The sequence below is a fragment of the Phocoena sinus genome, chromosome 10 (genome assembly GCF_008692025.1).
Source record: "Phocoena sinus isolate mPhoSin1 chromosome 10, mPhoSin1.pri, whole genome shotgun sequence".
In the NCBI taxonomy this organism is placed as follows: domain Eukaryota; kingdom Metazoa; phylum Chordata; class Mammalia; order Artiodactyla; family Phocoenidae; genus Phocoena; species Phocoena sinus.
In genome coordinates, this window is record NC_045772.1 from 26,999,746 (window position 1) to 27,021,383 (window position 21,638).

A 21,638-nucleotide genomic window follows, 5' to 3' on the forward strand; every position below is an offset into this window, starting at 1 on the left:
ATTTTGAGAAAGAACAAAGTTGGAGAGATTATACTACATAGGGAAGCAAGAAAATGTGTCACACTTACACCAAACTAAGGATGCTGAATTATGTTTTACTAATGTATGCAACTTTAATTTTGTTTAGCACTGTGTTGATTACAAGACTTATTCTAAAACTAAAGAAATGAAGAGAGTGTGCTATTAGTAAAATGATAGACAAATAGATCAGTGGAACAGACTGAAGTCCAGAAATGGATCTATACCTTTGTGGACAACTGATTTTCAACAAAGGTACAAAGGCAATTCACTGGAGAAAGGACAGTCTTCCCAAAAAATGATGCAGCCACAATTGGCTATCTATATGCACAACAATAAAGAGAAGTTCAATCTACACCTCATCCCATATACAAAAATTAACTCAAAACTGATCATAGACCCAAATGAAAAACCTAAAACTGTATAACTTCCAGAAGAAAACATAGGCAAAAAAAAAAAAAAAACATTCGCAACCTTGGCTTAGATAAGGTTTTCTTAGAAACAACACCCAAAGCATGATCCAAATAAGAACAAATTAATAAAGTGGATGTTGTCAAAATGCAAAACTTCTGCTCTTTGAAAGACACTGTTAAGAGGATGAAAAGACAAACTACAGACTGGAAGAAAATACATGCAAATCATATTGATAGGGACAGAGTAAAGGGACAAAATAGGTGACTAGATAGTTAATCCCATCAATGGATCGTAAGTAAAGAAAAAAGTATGGGAGATCCCTGTGAGTCACTGATCACTCAAGAATGCAGGTTTGCTTAACCACAAAACCAAGCAGGCTTGCTTAGCAATAAAACCATGCAACAGAGGCATGAGACATGCCCCAAAACAATAAAACCATGGTGGAATGAGACCCACATCCTGCCCAGTGAGGTCATTAAGTTAATGATTCCTAGGACATACTCCTCTGCACACAGTAAAAACAAAAGTATAAGGAAAAGGTGACATCATACTGAAACCTGAGATGATTTACCATATTCTAGTATATGTTACTGCCTTTTTGCTCATTTCCATTGCACCATGACAGTCCTGGCTTGACCATGAAGGGACAAGAAAACTCCCCCGCCTGACGTGGAGGAGGAACTGATGGTGGAAGCTTGACGTCTACTCAAGAATGAGGAAGAAGGTGGTCTTCTCCCCCTCCCCACTTGTCCTTTGATTATAAAACTGTAGCCCACTAGGTTCTTGGGGCAGCACCCTCTTACCCAACCACTTGTAAAGCTCACAAGCATCCTGTTCTAATAAATCACTTCTTATCTATCACTTTGCCTCTCACTGAATTCTTTCTGCCCTGAGGCATAAAGAACCAGAGCTCCTTGGAGCCCCCCCGCCCCCAGACACATTTCTGCAGTTTCAACATATCTTATAAAGGACTTGTATATAGTATATACAGAGAATTCTCTAAGCTTAACAAGAAAACAACTCAGTTTAGAAATGGGCAAAGGCTTGAACATATATTTCAGTTAACAAGATATACAGATGGCAAATGAACACCTGAAAAAATGCCCAACATCATTTGTCATTAGAGAAGTGCAAATCAAAACCAGAATGAGATACCACTACACACCTATTAAGTGGTAAAAATTAAGAAGACCAATCATACAATGTTGGTGCGGATGTGGAGGAACTGGAATGCTCATACAGTGCTGGTCGGAAAGTAAAATGGGACTTTGGAAAACGGTTTGGCAGTCCCTTAAGAAGTTAAACATACACCTCCCATACATTCCAGCCATTCCACTTGTATGTGAATACGAAGGAGTAAAGAAAGCCTATGTCTATACAGAGACTTGTACATGAATGGTCAGAGCAGCTTTATTTGTAATGGCCAACAACATAGGTGTCCATCAACAGGTGAATGGAAAAACAAATTGTGGTATATCTGTACATTGAAATACTGTTCTGTAATTTAAAAAAAATGAAATATTGATGCCCACTTCAACATGAATGAATCTAAAAATAACTATGCAGGGTGAGAGAAGCCAGACAAAAAGGAGCACTATATAACTCCATTTGTATAAAATTCTAGGCAATGAAATGAATGTATAAGGACAGCACATCAGTGTTTGCCAGGGTAGGGGTGCCAGGAGGAACGAATTACAAAGGGGTATGAGGAAGCTTTGGGGGCGATAGATATGTTCATTATTTGATTGCAGTGAAGATTTCATGGTGTAGATATGTCAAAACGTGTACACCAAGAATATGTGCAGTTTACTGCATGCCAATGATACCTCAATAAAGTGTTTTGTTTCTCAAAAAAAACAAAACAAATAACAAAATCAAACAAAAAAAAACAACACTCAGTTGTGCTGTCCCGTTCTTGTCCCCTGACCCCATGTCACTGTGTTAGGTCCTCTTTCCTAGACTTTCCCATAGCACCATATGCTGGCCCCAGTGCAATCTTTATGACTGTGTATAGTTTTCATTTAACTATTAAGCTGAGCCAGTCTGACACTACCAACATTCTACCATTTCTGATCTAAAAAATGGCAGCTTCGTGTGGCTCCACCTAAGCGCTTGCTTGTCAACTGTACTTGAAGGTGAGCCCTCTGAGGTCTGAGGAAGATCTGGCCCAGTAATGTTTGCTGAGTAAATGTGCTGTCACTTTGAAAATCCTTTTCTCTCCGGCTGCCCACTCTCTTTTGGGTCATCACAAGCAGCTGAGAAAAAAGGCTACAGGGGCCCTGCCTTTACGGCCTCATCCCTTTTATCCATTTAAAATCACGCAAACACCCTGGAGGCTAAAACCTCCTTTTGCATAATTTAAAAACTTCCTAATTGAAAATGATGTTTCAAAAGCAACAGAAACACACCCTAGGCTGCTAGCAGCAGAGGATGTAGATTTGAAACTGTAAAAAGTGTTAAACATTTGAAGTAACCAAAAATCATAGTACAACTCTGATTCCTGACATCTCTCTGAGGAAAAATTCCAGAGGCTGCAGTACTTTAAAATAATATCATGTGCTCTGGTCCCGGCCTTGGCTGCCTCTCCCTTTTGGAACAACAAAAAGAACCATGCCAGCTATTAAAGGAAGTCTTGTTATATAATGCAGTTAATCTCACATACTCTTCCCTGTGGGATTTAACCCAAGTTTCACAGCGGTCTATTTTATTTAGCACTGATAGTTTTATTCGTTTCTTACTAAAGAGATCTTTCCGCAAAACTGGCTGCTTTCTCAGCCTTGGCTCGAGAAGGAAGAATATCTGAATTAAAAAATCTGTGCAACAGATGGACTTCGGTTACAAAGACTATCTCTGGCTTCAGAAGTTCCTCACGGAGACAGGTGTCAAGCCTGTTAGTAAGTTCCTGGCTTTCACATTTTCCTGAAGACGGTTTAGCCCTCCCATTTATGCACTCTGCAGGCCGAACAGAAAATGAATAAAAGCACAGCGCTCTGTAAATACTTGTTGGATTCTCGGGATGTACTCGCCTCACTTTCTGTTCATTTGAAAGGAACTGTACTTTTACACATGGGAAAAACAATTCCATCAGGCAGATATGAGGAGGAGGGAGAGAGGGGACATGTGGGATGGCTCCCATGCCCGCCCTCCTGTGTGGGTGGGGTCTGTGCAGTGAAGGGCCTGAAAGGTCATGCATGGGACATCCTGTTGACCCCTCCTTGGTGCGGTGGCCCTCTGACCACCAGGGAGGGGCTGAGAAAGGGCACACGGAAGGGGCTTTCTTGGCCTCCTGCCGCTGTTCCTTAACCAGCCCCTACGTTTCTCTGCCTAGCTACTGGATGGATAACAGAGAAGACAAGCAAGATAAGTCATTTCCTTCTCACTGTATTACTAATATGACAAATGCCCTGCTCCATGCTTATAAATAGTCTCAAACACAGCCCTGTTTGGTTTCAGAGAGTTCTCATTTAAGTGTGTTCCATCCTGTCATTCTGAAAGAAGAAGGGAAGACAAAGGAAACACTTTTACTCTTAAAGCCATAACCATAAGATAGGTATTATCATCATATCCTTTTTGTAAAGAGGGCATTACTATTAGGATAAGATGAATGACTTGGCTCAAATCACTCAGCCGAAGAAGTGACAGTTTGGTTTCAAACTCAGGTCTGTCTGGCCCCAGAGTCTGTGCTCTTCCTGTGAGTTTCTCTACACTCTCTTTTCTCTGTCTGATTAGATGAGTGTCAACAAATCCCTTAGGAGAGATAGAGGATTACTGGGCAACAATTCTGTGCTGGTTTAATGTAGTTCCCAAACTGTGCAGATACTCAGAGATACCTACTAAATGGTTGAGGCTGGAGCCAATGTGTAAGGAGGTTGCCTGAAGAGAAGAATTTATTCACTTTACAGACTGAAATTTGGGGGTAGGTGCACTTTAATAAATAATACCAACAACAAAAACTTATGTTCATGATGGACTTAAAGCCCTTGTAAATCCACGCCTCTAATGTCTATCTCACTGAAAAGAAAACATGAGCATTTAATTGACAAAAAGATGGATGGGTCCAAAGGGACACCTACTTTAACATGCTCTCTCCCCACAACATGCTCCGCTTTGTCTAGTGGCAGCTTTTACCTCCTGCTGCCCAGTCACATTCTGGGGACAGAAGAGCCATTCTCCCCCAGTACAGGAGATGCAGACCCCAGAACCAGCATCTAAAATTCTGGTAAATGAATACTGCTCAGCAGAAGCCTAGGTTTTAGCTTCAGCTATGATATGTCATTCTAAAATATTCTTCTGTGTTAACACAATAGTTCCATTAAGTAAACTGAACTCTAACAAACACAAAGTAGTTTTTTTTTTTGAATTTCCTTCTCTAGCAGCAAGGTACTTCTTTAAAAAAGAAAGAAAGAAAGAAACAACAACAACAAAAACAACAGGAAGACACATGTAATATTCTTTTAGACTACTTACTCGCAGCACTGTGTGTGTATGTGTGTTCCAAAGAGCACAGAAGTAGCTTTTACGGTTAGAAAATTGAAGTGCTATCAAACCTAGGAAATTACAGGGATGGAAAACAAAACAGCTTATCTACATATGTCCCATCTGCTTTTGGTTTTGTGTTTTGCACAATCAATTACTGGAAGCCTTGGAAAGTATGCCGAGACACTGAAAATGAGAGCCGGGGTGTGTCATAACAGCGGCTAGAGGTGGGGACAAGGCCGCCATAGAGCCTGAATCAAAACTCACAGACTCCAGGAGAGTTTTCAGGAACCATCAATGCATAATATTACAAATGAAAACACGACATGCACCAAACTGGAGCCAGTGTTTTGGAACATGGGAAAAAGCAAATTTCCATTCACTGGGGAAAAGCCATCGATTTCATTATTTTGTCAGCGTGAGTCACTGTTCTCCACAACTCAGCATTTTACTGCCGAGAGCAGTTGCGCCCAAGCTGCTGTGACTACGGACTCTCTGCTGTTGCTAATTTCCCAGACTTGAGCAGCTGGGTTTTTATGCTGGGACTCCCTTACAGCTCAGTCTCTTTGCACCACTCCATTCCAACAACCCTACTTCTTTCCCCTCCGAACAATTCCCCACTCCACACCCACCTCCATTACCTACTTCTAGACTCTCCCTGCACTTTCAACACAATCATGTCTCCACTTCTGTGTGAACCACAGGCAAGGAAAAAGACCTCGCTTTTAAAAAGACAAAGTCAGACAAAGACGAGAATAGCAATGGATTCACACTTCAGATGAACAAAGTAAATGCCTGAACTAAAGAGGTATTATAACAAACGAATATTCTTTAGCTGAAAGAACTTGGTGGCAGAAAACTCTTTAAAAGAAATGGAGAAAAGCTTTCTATTGAATATGCCTGTTGATCCAACCAATTATGAGATACGCCATTAGTAGAAGTAATTTTAGTCTGAGTTTTGAAAATTACTTTTGTCTAAGGGGAGGGAGTAGAGGGGGATGATGCCAGTTATTGATCCTTTACTCACTCTTTTAGTATATTCTTCAAGGGGGGAAAACGGATAAAAGCCCAGGGGGTTCTAGAAATGAAATCAACAATGTGAGCCTCTTCTTCAATGAGTACATTTCATTTGCATATATCACCGTGTTCATTAGTCTGCTGTTGTAAGGAGAGACAATCTATGAAATCATAAATCTGATTTCCATTGTTGAGCGATGAGTCAGAGATTTGAAAGACAGAATTTGATTTCTACATCTACGTCTAAAGGAAAATTTTCTTACTGATAAAATATTCTAATTACATTGGCTTAATCATGAGAGTGTTAATATATGCAGAAGTTCTTAGATACATTTGAATACAGATTTTTAAAAGTACTATTTAATGATACTAGGTATCATTAAACATTTTTAGACTCCAAAGCAAAACAAAAAAGAGAATAATACAATAGAGACACAGACCCCAAGGGGAATTCATGTAACACCAACTCCTTCCCATGCCTTGCCTTTGGGAACCCATCTTGTAACTCCTTTCTCTCCTCATAAACAGCCTGCCTTTCTACAGCTTAAGAAGAAGGAGCCCAGAGTTGCCAGAGGATGGAGTCTCGAGTCGTTCATGACTTGGAGCAGTCTCTCGGCTTCATGGCATTGACTCACTGTGGTACAAAGAGGATGCAGTATCCAGGAGGACCTGGCAGCTAACTTTCCTACGGCATGATTTGGTCGCCTTCTCTAGTGAACACAGGAAGATAATTTCCATCTGACTCAAGGCTCTGGGGCTGTGCTTCATTCCCATTCCTCTTGATTGACCAAAGTCATTGTTTGCCAAGGTAAATTGCAAATTTCCCTTTTTTGCAGTGATCGATCTGTCCATGATCATTCTCAGGGTGTGACAGTGTAGTATGGGGCACTGAGGCCAAGATTTGCTCTCCAGTCTTTTCCCCGCCCCTGACTCATTGCCATCTGCATCTCGATTTCTACATCCCTGAAAAGGTGACAACCCAGCTGGCTCCCCCCTTTCTGTAATATCACAAGGAAGAGACTGTGCCCTTCTCAAAAGATGTCCAGATTTTATTTTTCCTGTCATTTCCAATCCTCCCCATTTCTCCTTTTCTCTTATTTGGGCTAGACTCTCATGCCGAGTCAGTGATAGTCACAGAACGCCATCTCAATCCTCTAGACCAAATGTTCTAATTTTCATGTGGTCACAGATATAAGCAAGATAACTAAAGGGCATGTCGTCTAGCAATCAAAGCAGGAAGAATAATTAACCAAGTTGTACGGTGTGTTTCCCTTCCGTCAGTAACTGAGAGGCAGCTGTAATTCAGTAGAGAGAGCAGAAGCCAGAGATGGTTCATGATCCAGTACAAGATCTGGAGACCGACGTGCCACCTGTCTAGCCTCAGCTTCCCCCCGCATAAAGCGAAGGGGTTGTGCGCGCTTAGAGGCTGCCAAGGCAGATGTCCACCAGGGCCTCACAGATAGCATGTGTGAAATAAAGCATAAACTATGGAGCCGTGGGAGCTGGGGAGAACCAGAGTGCGCATGCCCCAGCTGAGGGGAGCAGCTGCCGCTCAACACCAGCCGACTGTCACCTTGGGAGGAGGAGGGTCCATCATCTCCGCATCTTCTAATCTTTCAGGAGAAGCCAAGAATCTATACTTCAAGTGAAATCTCAATTTGAAATAGTGTCAACTGATTTTAAAAAATTGTTTAATGTTGTGTGAGCCAAACAAAATGTGTCTGCAGGCAGGCTACAGCCCCTAGGTGTTCAGTCTACGGCCTCTGCACTAGGTGGAGTGTCTCTCCATTCTCTTTAAGGGCTAATGTTCCACAATCCACCCCAGAGCTAGTTTTTGCAGCAAGATCTCCTACCTGATTAATGGCTATTAATACGATGGATATTAGTATTTCACTGCAGATGACAGGATGAATCTCAGATCTGATTCAGAGCTCAAGGGCAATAGAAAGCCATGAATGACTGGGGATGGGTTGATACTGGAGAGAAGTGTGGCATGATCCAATTTACATTTTAATAAAATCACTCCAACTGCTGTTGGAAGACTCAACTGGAAGGAAGGGCCACTGCACATGGTTGAGCAGGTGTTGAAGCACAAGGGTGCCAGCTAGGTAGACAAGTGAGGGGTGAAATCTGGCCGCAGTCTGCTCACAAAGGCCTGGCCCAGGGCTGCATCTCCTCATATGGGCAGTGTACTTTTCTGCACCAAGGTGCCCTGTAGGCTTTCTGGCCTTGGGGCACAGGTAAGACAAGAAGGCCAGTTAGAAAGTTACTACAAGGGAGAGATGATGATTCTTTGGACTAGAATAGAGGCAGTGGCTATGGAGAAAAGTAGATGGACTCCAAAGATATTGAAGAGGTAGAATGGATATCTTTGGGTGATTGATTAAATCTGGGGACAAAGTAGAGGGAGCTACTTTGTCAAAGATGACTGACTGTCAAAGATGACAGTCAAAGATGACTGACTGTCAAGTTTCTATCTTGGGTGACTGGGTGGCTGGTAGTGCCACTGCTGACACTGAAATGGAGAAGGCTGAGGGAGGAGCATGTGGAAGCAGGATCCACAGGTGAGTTTTAAACATGTTAAAGGTGAGATGGCTGGAAGATATCCAAGTGGAAACGTCAAGATGACTAGATATGCAGAACTCACATGGCTCTGGGCTGGAAAATAAATCCATTCAAACTCTAGCATTGTCTTTGCTCATTATTTTTCCAAGTCCCTTACTGGGTAACTCTAATAATAAGTTAATCTATATATTAAGGTAGATTTTCCATCCGATTCTACTTCGGCTATCTGGTACAACCCACTATCTGCTCCCTACCTTCTTATGTACAGTAGCAAATACTTATATAGAGCTCAATTTGTCAGGTACTGTTACGAGTGCTCACCATGTATTAACCTGCTCAATTCTCACAACAGCCCTATGAGACAGGTATTGGGTTGGCCAAAAAGTTTGTTTGGGTTTTTCCGTAAGATGTTACAGAAAAACCTAAACAAACTTTTGGGCCAACCCAGTATCATATTATCCTCACTTTCTAAAATGAGGAAACTGAGGCACAGAGAGGTGAAGTTACTTGTCCAAGGTCACAAAGGTTATAAGTGCCTTAACCAGAATCTGAATTCAGGCAATCTGGCTTTGAACCACCACACACTATATTCACCATCTCTTCAAACATCTGAGATGATGATGTTCATGGCTTTAGTCTCCCTCTTCCACAGTCACTACCCCTGGTTCCTCACTTGAACTGGATTCTAGATCTCTCATTAGCTGTATTTTCCTCACATGAACTGGTTTCTAGACACCCCACCCCCTGATTAGCTATTTTCCTGCTCTTGAACCACCAAAGTTTGCTGGCTTGGACCATATGTATGAATGAGTCTTCTTTTCTGGACAAAGGGCAGGAAGCAGGCCCTGTGTTTATTCCTTCTGAATCCTTTACAAAGCTGCCAAGAGCGCACACACAGAGCAAGCACTCATACATGGACAGGGACAAACCAGGCAGGGGTAACAGGCCTGCTCGCGTGAATAACAGGAGTCCGCTGGGAATACACTTCTATCTGTCACAACCCTAATTAAGGGTCAAGGCCTTGTTCTGTGGCTAGAAATGCCAACATAATGAATTGGCACATTGTTCCATCTTGCTGCAGACCTTCTCCAGCGCTGTCTCCAGGTCACAGCACTGAAGCTGGAAGGCACCTTACTTGGCTGCACCACATGATACGACTGACCTTGTATGGCATGGCTACTCTGGGGCCGGGCCACCTTTCACAGTGTTTTGTTTTTTGTTTTTTTGCGGTACGTGGGCCTCTCACTGCTGTGGCCTCTCCTGTTGCGGAGCACAGGCTCCGGACGCACAGGCTCAGCGGCCATGGCTCACGGGCCCAGCCGCTCCGTGGCTTGTGGGATCCTCCCGGACCAGGGCATGAACCCGTGTCCCCTGCATCAGCAGGCAGACTCTCAACCACTGCGCCACCAGGGAAGCCCTTCACAGTGTTTTTGATCCTGCTCTGTCTCTTTGGGGTATTGTTCTGGGGCGGGTGCTGCCCCTTCAAGACAGTGGGGCAGAGGTCCCCCTTACCTCTCACTCTCTGGTTTTCCTTCCCATTCTGTTCCCCAGGGCCTAGGAAGGGTCAGGGAATACTCACCATCTGCTCCCAGCCACACTTTTCTACTGTCACTGGGTAGCTCCTGGCTCACCCTACACCCCTCCTTTGTATCTTGCCCTCTAGAGAATGCAGATCTTTTTAATTCAGCAGATCCCTGCATGCCTCTCCTCGCAACTGGCCTCTGTCATCTCACTGCTCAGTATCTCCCCACCTCCCACCCTCTAATCTGTCAAGCAAAAACTGGTCCAGGAGGGCATCCTAGTCAGAAGACATAAGTCACCTGGCCTGTGCAGCAGGTACATCTCTGCTCAGGAAATGGAGGCCCCAGACAATCCAACTTGTGGAAGAAGTTCATTATTAATAAGGGTTGCCTCTGGGGAAGGGGCTAAGCAGAGAGGGTTGGAGGAAGCCTAGGAGCGAGGCTGACCTTTTTCATTAGGTGCCCTTTTGTATCATGTCCTCTTCAACTACAAATACTTAATTTTTCAATAATAATCTAACTCTCCTAGTTCTGATTCCAGGTGTGTTAACACAACCTTCTGATAAAAGTCTGGCGCCTCACACAAGGTTTTCCGTAGGGTGAAAAACGTACTAACCTGCAAACATGAATATTTGTGTCCTCTTAGGAAAACATGTTTTCAACACATTAACGAATGGGTATTGTGATTTGTACACCAGTCTCTAAGATTGGTTCTCATGAATCAGTTTCTCCATCCCCTTTCCCAGGTTGCTCCGCCTGGTCCGAGAATCCCTTGGTCAGCAAAGCTGAGGAACAGACCTGGATGGGAGCCTCCTGGCAAGGCATTGCCCACCTGCAAGGTCTGCTGAGTGGCCACAAAGCCCCATTCTGGTCTTGGGAAGCAGCTTTTCTTCCTATGAAAGGCTAAGGTGACAGCAGCAGCTCCCTGGTCTGGATCCCAGGAGACGACAGGCAAACTGGACCCCTGATTGGCTGAGCAGACCTGATGTAAGGTGAATGTCACATGTCCCCAGATTGAGCCTCCTGAATAAGGAATCTGAGCCACCAAGTGGAACACCAGTCTGAGGGCCACAGAGAGTGGATGACAAGCCAAGCCCCCAACTTGTTTTATGATGAGGTGCTCCTTACCTGAAACACGTCTGTGGTGAAGGGGTGAGGGAGGTATGGAGGAGAGGATGCCACGGAAAAGAAAGACGGATAAGAAGGGGTAGGCAGTTTGCTGCCAAGAAAGAAAATTCTGCCAGCCAACCGTCAAGAATGGAATGATGATAGCTACTGGGACCTGGAGCAAGTTACTTAACCTCTTCTGCCTCTGTTTCCTCTTGTAGAAAATGAGGATAACTCTAGGATCTACTTCAAATGGTCATCCTACTGAGTCAGCAGGGTGAAAAGCACTTTGCCCACCCAGGTTCCACATTCTCTGCCCTCCCCCTCCCCCCACCACACACACACCCCTGGACATGGCTCCCAGGCTTTTTTTTTTTAACATCTTTATTGGAGTATAATTGCTTTACAATGGTGTGTTAGTTTCTGCTTTATAACAAAGTGAATCAGCCATACATATACATGTATCCCCATATCCCCTCTCTCTTGCGTCTCCCTCCCATCCTCCCGATCCCACCCCTCTAGGTGGTCACAAAGCACCGAGCTGATCTCCCTGTGCTATGTGGCTGCTTCCCACTAGCTATCAATTTTACATTTGGTAGTGTATATATGTCCATGCCACTCTCTCACTTTGTCCCAGCTTACCTTCCCCCTCCCCATGTGCTCAAGTCCATTCTCTACGTCTGCGTCTTTATTCTTGTCCTGCCCCTAGGTTCTTCAGAACCTTTTTTTTTTTTTGGATTCCATACATATGTGTTAGCATACGATATTTATTTTTCTCTTTCTGACTTACTTCACTCTGTATGACAGACTCTAGGTCCATTCACCTCACTACAAATAACTCAATTTCATTTCTTTTTTATGGCTGAGTAATATTCCATTGTATATATGTGCCACATCTTCTTTAAACAGTCATCTGTCAATGGACATTTAGGTTGCTTCCATGTCCTGGCTATTGTAAACAGAGCTGCAATGAACATTTTGGTACATGACTCTTTTTGAATTATGGTTTTCTCAGGGTATATGCCCAGTAGTGGGATTGCTGGGTCGTATGGTAGTTCTATTTGTAGTTTTTTAAGGAACCTCCATACTGTTCTCCATAGTGGCTGTATCAATTTACATTCCCACCAACAGTGCAAGAGTGTTCCCTTTTCTCCACACCCTCTCCAGCATTTATTATTTCTAGAGTTTTTGACGATGGCCATTCTGACTGGTGTGAGGTGATATCTCATTGTAGTTTTGACTTGCATTTCTCTAATGATTAGTGACGTTGAGCATCCTTTCATGTGTTTGTTGGCAGTCTGTATATCTTCTTTGGAGGAATGTCTATTTAGGTCTTCTGCCCATTTTTGGATTGGGTTGTTTGTTTTTCTGATATTGAGCTGCATGAGCTGCTTGTAAATTTTGGAGATTAATCCTCTGTCAGTTGTTTCATTTGCAAATATATTCTCCCATTCTGAGGGTTGTCTTTTTGTCTTGTTTATGGTTTCCTTTGCTGTGCAAAAGCTTTTAAGTTTCATTAGGTCCCATTAGTTTATTTTTGTTTTTATTTCCATTTCTCTAGGAGGTGGGTCAAAAAGGATCTTGCTGTGATTTATGTCATAGAGTGTTCTATGTTTTCCTCTAAGAGTTTGATAATTTCTGGCCTTACATTTAGGTCTTTAATCCATTTTGAGTTTATTTTTGTGTATGGTGTTAGGGAGTGTTCTAATTTCATTCTTTTACATGTAGCTGTCCAGTTTTCGCAGCACCACTTATTGAAGAGGCTGTCTTTTCTCCATTGTGTATTCTTGCCTCCTTTATCAAACATAAGGTGACCATATGTGCATGGGTTTATCTCTGGGCTTTCTATCCTGTTCCATTGATCTATATTTCTGTTTTTATGCCAGTACCAAGCTGTTTTGATTACTGTAGCTTTGTAGTACAGTCTGAAGTCAGGGAGTCTGATTCCTACAGCTCTGTTTTTCTTTCTCAATACTGCTTTGGCTATTCGGGGTCTTTTGTGTTTCCATACAAATTGTGAAATTTTTTGTTCTAGTTCTGTGAAAAATGCCATTGGTAGTTTGATAGGGATTGCATTGAATCTGTAGATTGCTTTGGCTCCCAGGCATTTTGAAAACACATCTCAAATACCTCAGAGCCACTGTCAGGGAGACCTGGCCAGAAGCTGCAGTCCCTTGAAGGACCAGGTCCAAGGTTCTGATGGACTGCCTTCCAAACTAGGAGACAGTAACATGGACAGAGAATGTCCTTGGGAAATCATCTGGCCCAACACCCTTTGTATGTGCTTTCCATAAAGGAGCTAAATGAAAAGATGAAAATATAAAGAGAAGAAAAAGGAATTACTTTAAAAAATAGTAAATTTGTGGAATTCTATTGTAACATTCTATAGTACTGAGCCCTCGAATTCCTGGCCACCTCTTGGCCACTTAACCACTTCTCCAAATTCAGATCTCTCATTCCAGATCAGTCCTCCCTTCTGGAGCTGTCACTCCAGAACACTAAACTGTGCAAGTAACACTCAGTGGGAACCTCCTGTATTTTCAAAGCCTTTCACTCTTGTTCAGAGAGTGGGTGGGTAATGGTAAGCCACCTCCTCTACCCCCATTCTCCATCCATTGTCATTTCACAGGGATGGGGGTGTCCTCTAGATTAGGAGTCACTGCATGTAATGAGAGAAGTTCCGATGGGAGTGCCTAGATAGGGGAACTGGGTGGAGGCAGAAGGAGGGCTGGAAGCCATTTCACTAGAGTTGTACTGTCCAATATGGTTGCCACTAGCCACATGTGACTGTTGAGCACTTAAAATGAGCCTCATACAAATTGAAGTGTGCTGTAAGTGTGAAGTTCACACCTGATGTGAAGACATAGTGTGGAGAAAAAGTGTAAAATACCTCATTAATAATTGTTTGCTATTCCTTTCATGTTGAAATGATAATAGTACTTTGGATATATTGGGTTAAACAAATCATTCAGACTAATTTCACATGTTCTTTCTACTTTTTAAAATGTAACTACTAGAAAATGTAAATTACATATGTGGTTCACATTGTGGCTTGCATTATTTTGATATTTCCATTAGATGACACGGCTGTGGAACCAGCTTTCTGTACTCTTTTCCCTCTCACCACTGCCATCCTCATGGTCAGTCCTTACCCTTCACATGAGTGAGCAGTGATAACGGTGGGACGCTAACTAGCCACTCCTAGGCTTTTGTTACTCCGGGGGAAAAAAAGTAGAAAGTAAACTAAAATCATGTTCTTTTGGCTGGTGGTATACTCCTCCCAGCCCACCCGTCTCCAATGATTACAGCCAGAAACATTCCTGGCCTCAGAATGCCAGGTTCCCACCTCAGGCCCCTGGAGCACCAGGCACAGAAAATGAACCAGTCTTCAAAGCAATGGTGGGTTCTAGATGCAGCTGAGCTACTAACCAGCTCTGGGATTTTCTATTTTTTATTTTTTGGCATATATCTCATCTTGGCTGCCAAGCTGAAGGCCCCTCAAAGACAGGGATCACGCTTTTGTCCATAGCACCCAGCTCTGTACCCACACCTCTAGGAGGCAGTCAATAGATATTTGTTGAAAGCAATGCATGAAAGACTTAGTGGGCTTCAGTTTACTCACCTGTAAAAATGAAGGCATCAGACCAAATAATCTGATAGGTTAACAGAATTTTAAATCTAAAAGGGACCTTAGGATCCTATGGCCCAGTGGTTTTCAATCCAATCAATTACAATGCATTTTTATAACATTTTATAGTACTGTATTTACTAATCCAGTATAAAATAATATAACCTACCTATACACATATTTTTAAATTAATGTGCAAATTGTAATACACAGGAGAAATGAAAAGAAAATAACTTCTATAAAATAATATGTATTTCAATATATAAATACTCTGTATGACTGCTCTAAAGTACAATGAAGCCTCAGATTCACACACCTATAGAATCACCATGAATGTGACAGCTACAATGCAGACTTTACAGGTGTGTTGTTTTGGTGACTCAAACGTCTTTAGTGTTTGCTATTGGTGATCTGATTTTTCTGAAACGATGAATACCTCCGTAAAGTTCTGAGCAAAAGAGAGTACAATCTTACCTCTTTTTATACCTATTCCTGGAAAATTCAGTGTATACATTTATTTGTAAAACAAAGTTGGATTCTTTGAATATCTGACAGAACATATGAAAACCATGCAGGTTGTGGGACAATTCTTCTCTTTGCAGAACTCTCCAGAGTATTATATAGCAGCTCTGCCCCTGCCCATCAAATGTCACTAGCACTAGCACAAACACTCCCACAGGATTCTAAAAGCACCCAAGGGGGTGAGGCCAACCTCTGTAGAGAACCTCTGATAGGCTAAACTTTTTAATTACTAGCATAATTTGAATAAAATGTAGGGGCACAGATACAGTAATGTTAAGTTTTGATGGTCTATTTTCAAGAAAGTTGTGTGTATATACACTATGATAGAACGAAGGGAATCGTGAACTTAGGTTTCACAATTTATGTGGCTGATCACTGTTGGTTCTGCCACGTTTCAAGTTATAAAAAAGACTTGTCTTCTGAGATGCTTTGCCTGCATTCTCACTGGACAAAAGAAGCCTGGAGGCTCAGAGAGTCAGAGGCAGGCTGAGCTGGAGAGGCCAGGGCTCCCGGCTGCCAGGTCCTTGTTTCAGGCTCATTTCCTCTACATATTCAAAAGTTTCTAGGATGTCACAGCAGAAGCTGCACTAGTTGCAACACTTGTATAACATCTCCAGCGGCAGTGTTTACTTTCAGAGCCTCCGTCATTGCTGCTTACGTGTGATTCTAGGATTTATGATGAGAGTAAATATTTAGATCCTTCAAACAAGTTAAACCGCAGTCAAACTGCAGTCCTACTGGGTAACCCCACTTGAATCTCGTTCACTTTGGGGGGAGTGTGCATTCTGCCCATTTCATTCAAAACTTTATATATGAACAGAAGGTGAAGTCAGCTCCTCTCCTTCTCCCTCGACCCCTCAAGTGCTTATTTCGGAATGGGGATGCCATCCAGGTCCTCAGAGGATCTCCTGGCCTTCCTCACAGCAGAGAGTATGTACTCAGTGGGGAAATCTGCTCACGCCAGGAAACCAGATCCTGTTTGAATGAAAACAATACGTCTACAGCCAGCACCGAAGTATGGTCTGTACTTTGTGGCTGGCATTGCCCCAGCAGGGAATCGGCAGGCAGTGGAGAAACCGTGCATGAGCAGCAGGCTCTGACAGCCAGCTTGACTACTGCCCTTGCTTCCCCCTACCTGTCTACGCCCCTCAATTTGACCATTTGGTCTGCAGGCAATATTCTCTGGCTCCAGGTCAACTTCTTCTCTGTGACACCCTCAGCAGGTGGGGTAAAATGTGGTTCTGGCTTGCCTTGGACTCCAACCTGCTCTCAGGTTCCCCAGAATCATCTTTTTTTTTTTTTCAAACATATATTCTTCCCCTTTCTTGGGGAGCTCGAAGCTCATTCTGCCCCCTTCCCTGGTTCAGCTCCATGCCCTTCTTCAGGCCAGTGGTTCGCCAATATCCACAGAACCCAGGCCAAGCCCACACCACGCCAGCAAGTGCCCCTTGTTGCTGGCATTTGTACCACTGAGGTCCCCTTGGTTTTGAGATAATCTGTCATACAGGCCCCAGTACATGAGCCAGAGACCTCAACCTAAAACAGTTACAGGGATGGAACAAAAGAAACCAATGAAACTGGTCTTTCAGATTTCTCTAACAGGAGTGGATAACGTGAATGTGAGAGGAGGTATTTAGGCACAGATACATGAAGGAAAAAGAAAAGAAAAGGAAAGAGAGAAGTATCTCTCCCAACTTCCCCTAATTGCTTGTAATTCCATGTCTCTGAAATGAGCCAAGAAAAGCTGCCAAGCAAGAGGTAGAGGATAAGGACATAAAAGTCACATTTAATTTTCAGTGCTTTGTAAAAGCCCAAAGACTATTTATTGCATATGCTTGACAACTTCTGCAGGGTCGCGCTGGATTCAAGTTCTGTGGGATTTGGCCAATTTGGACATTTTTGCATGGTTGGACTCCTAGCATCTAGTGAAAAAAGGAAAGGGATTCCAACACACTCGATTTCCAGTTATAGAATAGGTGTTAGTTCTTATTTAATTATACAATCCCCGCTGCTCTATCAGATGTTGGCAAAGTTCTCTGTGCACCATTTTAATGCTTTGTGATGTAATTCTTTTATGATTTAACATGTGTCACTTAAATTTATATTTCCTGCCTATTCTTCCCACACTAATTTGAACCATACAAAAAAACTTACACAAAAGGGGAGAAACTGCATCTAGGACAAGTAAGGATATTGTATTGAAACAATTCCTGATGAAAGTTAGCATTTTACATAACAATACAGGATATGGCAAAAATCAACTCAAGATGCCTTGTATTGCAATTGCATTATAACTAACCAACTCCAGACCCAAATTTTACACCAACTGTAAATCACGGACTGAAATAAAACTCATGCCTGAGCCAGAGGTTGCTTTCCTTGGATTTGGCAACAAGTTATTAAGTTTGCATAGGATAGACAGCAGAGGAGGAAATGGTTATAAAGGAAAGCTAATTCTCATTTGGTAAACAGCTAGATTTTTAAATAATAATAATATCACTTTTAATTAAAACTGATACATCTAACACAAACAGAAACTATGTCTAAATGACATTATTGGAACTTAGAGTAAGAATAAAAATAATAAAATCTTTAGAGTCTAGTATGTACTAATTAGTAGGTTGTTAGTTTACATACATTGCCTTGTGCCTTTCTTTAAAAAAACTTTAAGTCCATAGTTTACACTAGGGTTCAGGCTTTGTATTGTACATTCCAAGGATTTTGATAAACATATATGCCATGTGTCCACCATTACATCAGACAGAATAGTTTCACAGTTCTGAAAATCCCCTGTGCTTCATGTATTCATCCCTCAGCCCCTCAGGCCCTCAGCCCAAACCCCTGGCAACCACCGATCTTTTAATGGTCTCTATAAAGTTTTGCCTTTTCCAGTATGTCACATAGTTGGAATTACACAGTGTATATCCTCTTCAGACTGGCTTCCTCCACTTAGCAATATGCATTTAAGCTTTCTCCATGTCTTTTCATGATTTGATAGTTGATTTTGTTTTATTACTGAATAATATTCCATCACATGGATATACCACAGTTTATCCTTTGAATTATCAAAGGGCATCTGGGTTGCTTCCAATTTTGGCAAATATGAATAAAGCTACTCTATGCATTTGTGGGCAGGTTTCTGTGTGGACATAAGTTTTCAACTATTTAAGCAAATACCTAGGAGCAGGGCTTCTGGATCATGTGGTAAGATTATGTTTAGCTTTTTAAGATACTGCCAAACTGTCTCCCAAAGTGGCTGTTCTATTTTGCTTCCTATTGCTTAATCTTTTAACTACCCTTCAATATATGTATTTTATACCTGTTAGATGAGAAAATTGAGATTCCAAGAGGTTAAATAATTTGCCCAAAGTCACACAGAAGAGTAATGACTAAGGCCGGGACTCAGGTTTGGGTTGATCTGGCTTTAAAGGTGGTGGTCTTGCTACAATGCTGCATCTCCAAGCAAACCAAACATCAGCCAGGTCAGGGTCCTTCAATGGTGTTAAGTGTATGTAGCCAATCTCTACTCTACGTGTTAATGTCCCTGTCCTGAGTCTAAAGCCAGACACCAGGGAAATATGCTATTGCACAAGCCTTGTAACTTTTCCCCTCCCCTACACCAGAGTCATCCTCTCCCCCTCCTCGGCCACAGCTCCAGAAAGAGGCTACAAGCCCTGTGAATAGGCAGAGGGCAGGTATTACAGGAGCCCTGCCTCAATATCTCAATACAGTACAACTCTAGCTGTAGGCAAAGACATTAAACTCTACATTAACACCCCATAAAAACACTTTCAGTATATCAGTATTGTAACCAAAAGCCTCAGCATCAGGTTTCTGAATTCAGGGCTTCTTTCAAAGATCTAGAACACCAGCAGCTGGTTAGGATGGGAGGCTGAGGGGAAAAGTCACTGGCTGCCCCTTGTAAGTTTTTTTGCCAGAAACAACTAAGATGACAATCACAGACTCATACCTGTAAGCTAACTAAGAGATTTAGTGACTTAAAAATGCTTTTATATTTTTAACTCAAGACAGGGGAGTTTTGCATTGCACTCTTGAGGTATGATCTGAGATACTCCTAATTTTCACGCAGGGCAGAAATCCAGATACACCTGCACTTCAGTTAACTGATCATCACAACATACAGTTGTAGGTGTCGGGGAGGAGTGACAGGCAGGGACGGCTGGGGAGAGCAGAGGCCACGGCCAGCCTATGTTCACTGTTGGGCTTACTTAGCTTAGTCACTTACTTAGTAGGACCTTGAAGCATGATATGGAGACCATCCCACCGACTAGAAGGTAGAGAATAATATTTTCCACATAATAATACACATATCGGCCATATTGTATGCTGCAAAGAGCCTAGTGAAATTCCCTATTCTTAAAGTGTATCAATTCTTTCTCTTCCCCTCTCCTCCTTTCAGCAATTCTAGCTACGTCAGTCATCCAGCCTTCAAACGTGGCACAGAATGTCCTGCTTCAAGAGAGCACAATTAGGTACAGCCTGGAGAAATAGCTTAAGAAGCCTAAGAAGCACAGTGATGCTTGTTCTCATGGATAATACAATCTGGTTAATTTAGGGAGTGTGCTTTACATAGCAATTTGGATGAGCCTAGAAGCATCACCCTTTGCTAATTGTAATTGTCATCTTTTAAAAATTTATTGAAAACGTATATAACTTTTTAGCTGTTAGTAGAGGTTATAAGAGAATATTTCTTTGGCTGCTACTTGTAGAAGTGACTAGATTTCGTTCAGAAAGGACACAAGTTGAGGGGAAGAGATGAGACTGCTGAATATGAAAGCAGGCTAAATTCATGGAAACCTTATGCCCATGTCTTTATTTGCCAAGGGAGGGTTATGGATTTAATTCATATTTCCCTCAAGATAGAAAAGGGGAAAAGGAATGTGTAAACCAGCTATGCCAAGATACCCACTCATTCTTTATTCATTCAATAATGAAAAATATTTACTGCGATTATGAATAGTAAAGAGGTAAGGGCAGCCAGTTGTACAAACTGGACCTCACAGTTTACAACGCAACCACTCAGACCCTACAGAGTAATGGGTCTGGCATTCCAGATTCTATGTCATTTCAGAATGACAGAAGGAAGGGACTTCGTGATTATCCAGTCTTACTGCTCACCTCCCCTGAATTAAGATAAAGGAAAATGAAGACAGATTGCTTTAAATGAGTTTCCCAAGGTCACGCAGCTAATTTATGGCAAAGATGGGGCTAAGAACTCAAAATATCTCCATCCCTGACCCAGTATGCTTTCCAGTATATCCATGTTCCTCAAACTGAAGCAGAATCACTCCCTGGGGCACAAGCAGTATGCAAGGCAACAGGATAAACACGGTGCATTTTCCTGGAGGGCTGACACTATTCAGTGATAAGCATTTTTTATAGTTAAAAAATGCAGCCATCATCAAAAGTCTACAAATAACAAATGCTGGAGAGGGCGTGGAGAAAAAGGGAACCCTCCTACACTGTTGGTGGAAATGTAAATTGGTGCAGCCACTATGGAGAACAGTATGGAGGTTCCTTAAGAAACTAAAAACAGAGCTACCATATGATCCAGTAATCCCACTCCTGGGCATACCCCCAGAAAAGACGAAAACTCTAATTCAAAAAGATACACGCACCCCAATGTTCATAGTAGCATTTACAACAGCCAAGACACTATTTACAAAAGCCAAGACACAGAAGCAACCTAAGTGTCCATCAACAGATGAATGGATAAAGAAGATGTGGTACATATACACAGTGGAGTATTACTCAGCCATAAAAAGAGAATGAAATATTGCAATATTGCCATTTGTGGCAACATGGATGGACCTAGAGATTATCATACTAAGTGAGGTAAGTCAGACAAATATCATATGCTATCACTTGTATGTGGAATCTAAAAAAATGATACAAATGAAATTATTTACAAAACAGAAACAGACTCACAGACATAGAAAACAAACTTATGGTTACCAAAGGGGAAAGGGAGTGGGGGGTGATAAATTAGGGGTTTGGGATCAACAGATATACACTACTATCTATAAAATAAACAACAAGGACCTACTGTATAGCATAGGAAACTATATTCAACATCTTATAAAAACCTATAATGGAAAAGAATCTGAAAAAGTTTTGTATATATATAAAACTGAATCACTTTGCTTTACACCTGAATTAACACAACATTGTAAATCAACTATATTTCAATTTTTTTAATTTAAAATTTTTTAAGAATTAAAATGCATATAGTACAGAATGGAAGTTAAAACATGTTTAAGATAAAAAGAAGGTTTCACAGGACTTCCCTGGTGGTGCAGTGGTTAAGAGTCCACCTGCCAATGCAGAGGACACAGGTTTGATACCTGGTC

General features: G+C 42.0%; 1 protein-coding gene across 3 annotated transcripts in view; it reads right to left on the bottom strand.

Annotated features, from left to right (window-relative positions):
* The window catches only part of CRADD (CASP2 and RIPK1 domain containing adaptor with death domain), a 192,007-nt gene that overhangs the window by 30,549 nt on the left and 139,820 nt on the right, over positions 1-21,638 (bottom strand). Inside the window, exon 3 of one of the 3 annotated variants that reach the window (XM_032645486.1) lies at positions 13,210-13,416. The exons of the other annotated variants lie outside the window; for them this stretch is intronic. Coding sequence (XP_032501377.1) covers positions 13,334-13,416 — 83 coding nt within the window. The 3' untranslated portion in view covers positions 13,210-13,333. Of the gene's footprint in view, positions 1-13,209; positions 13,417-21,638 lie in introns of those variants that run through there. 3 annotated transcript variants of the gene reach the window in all.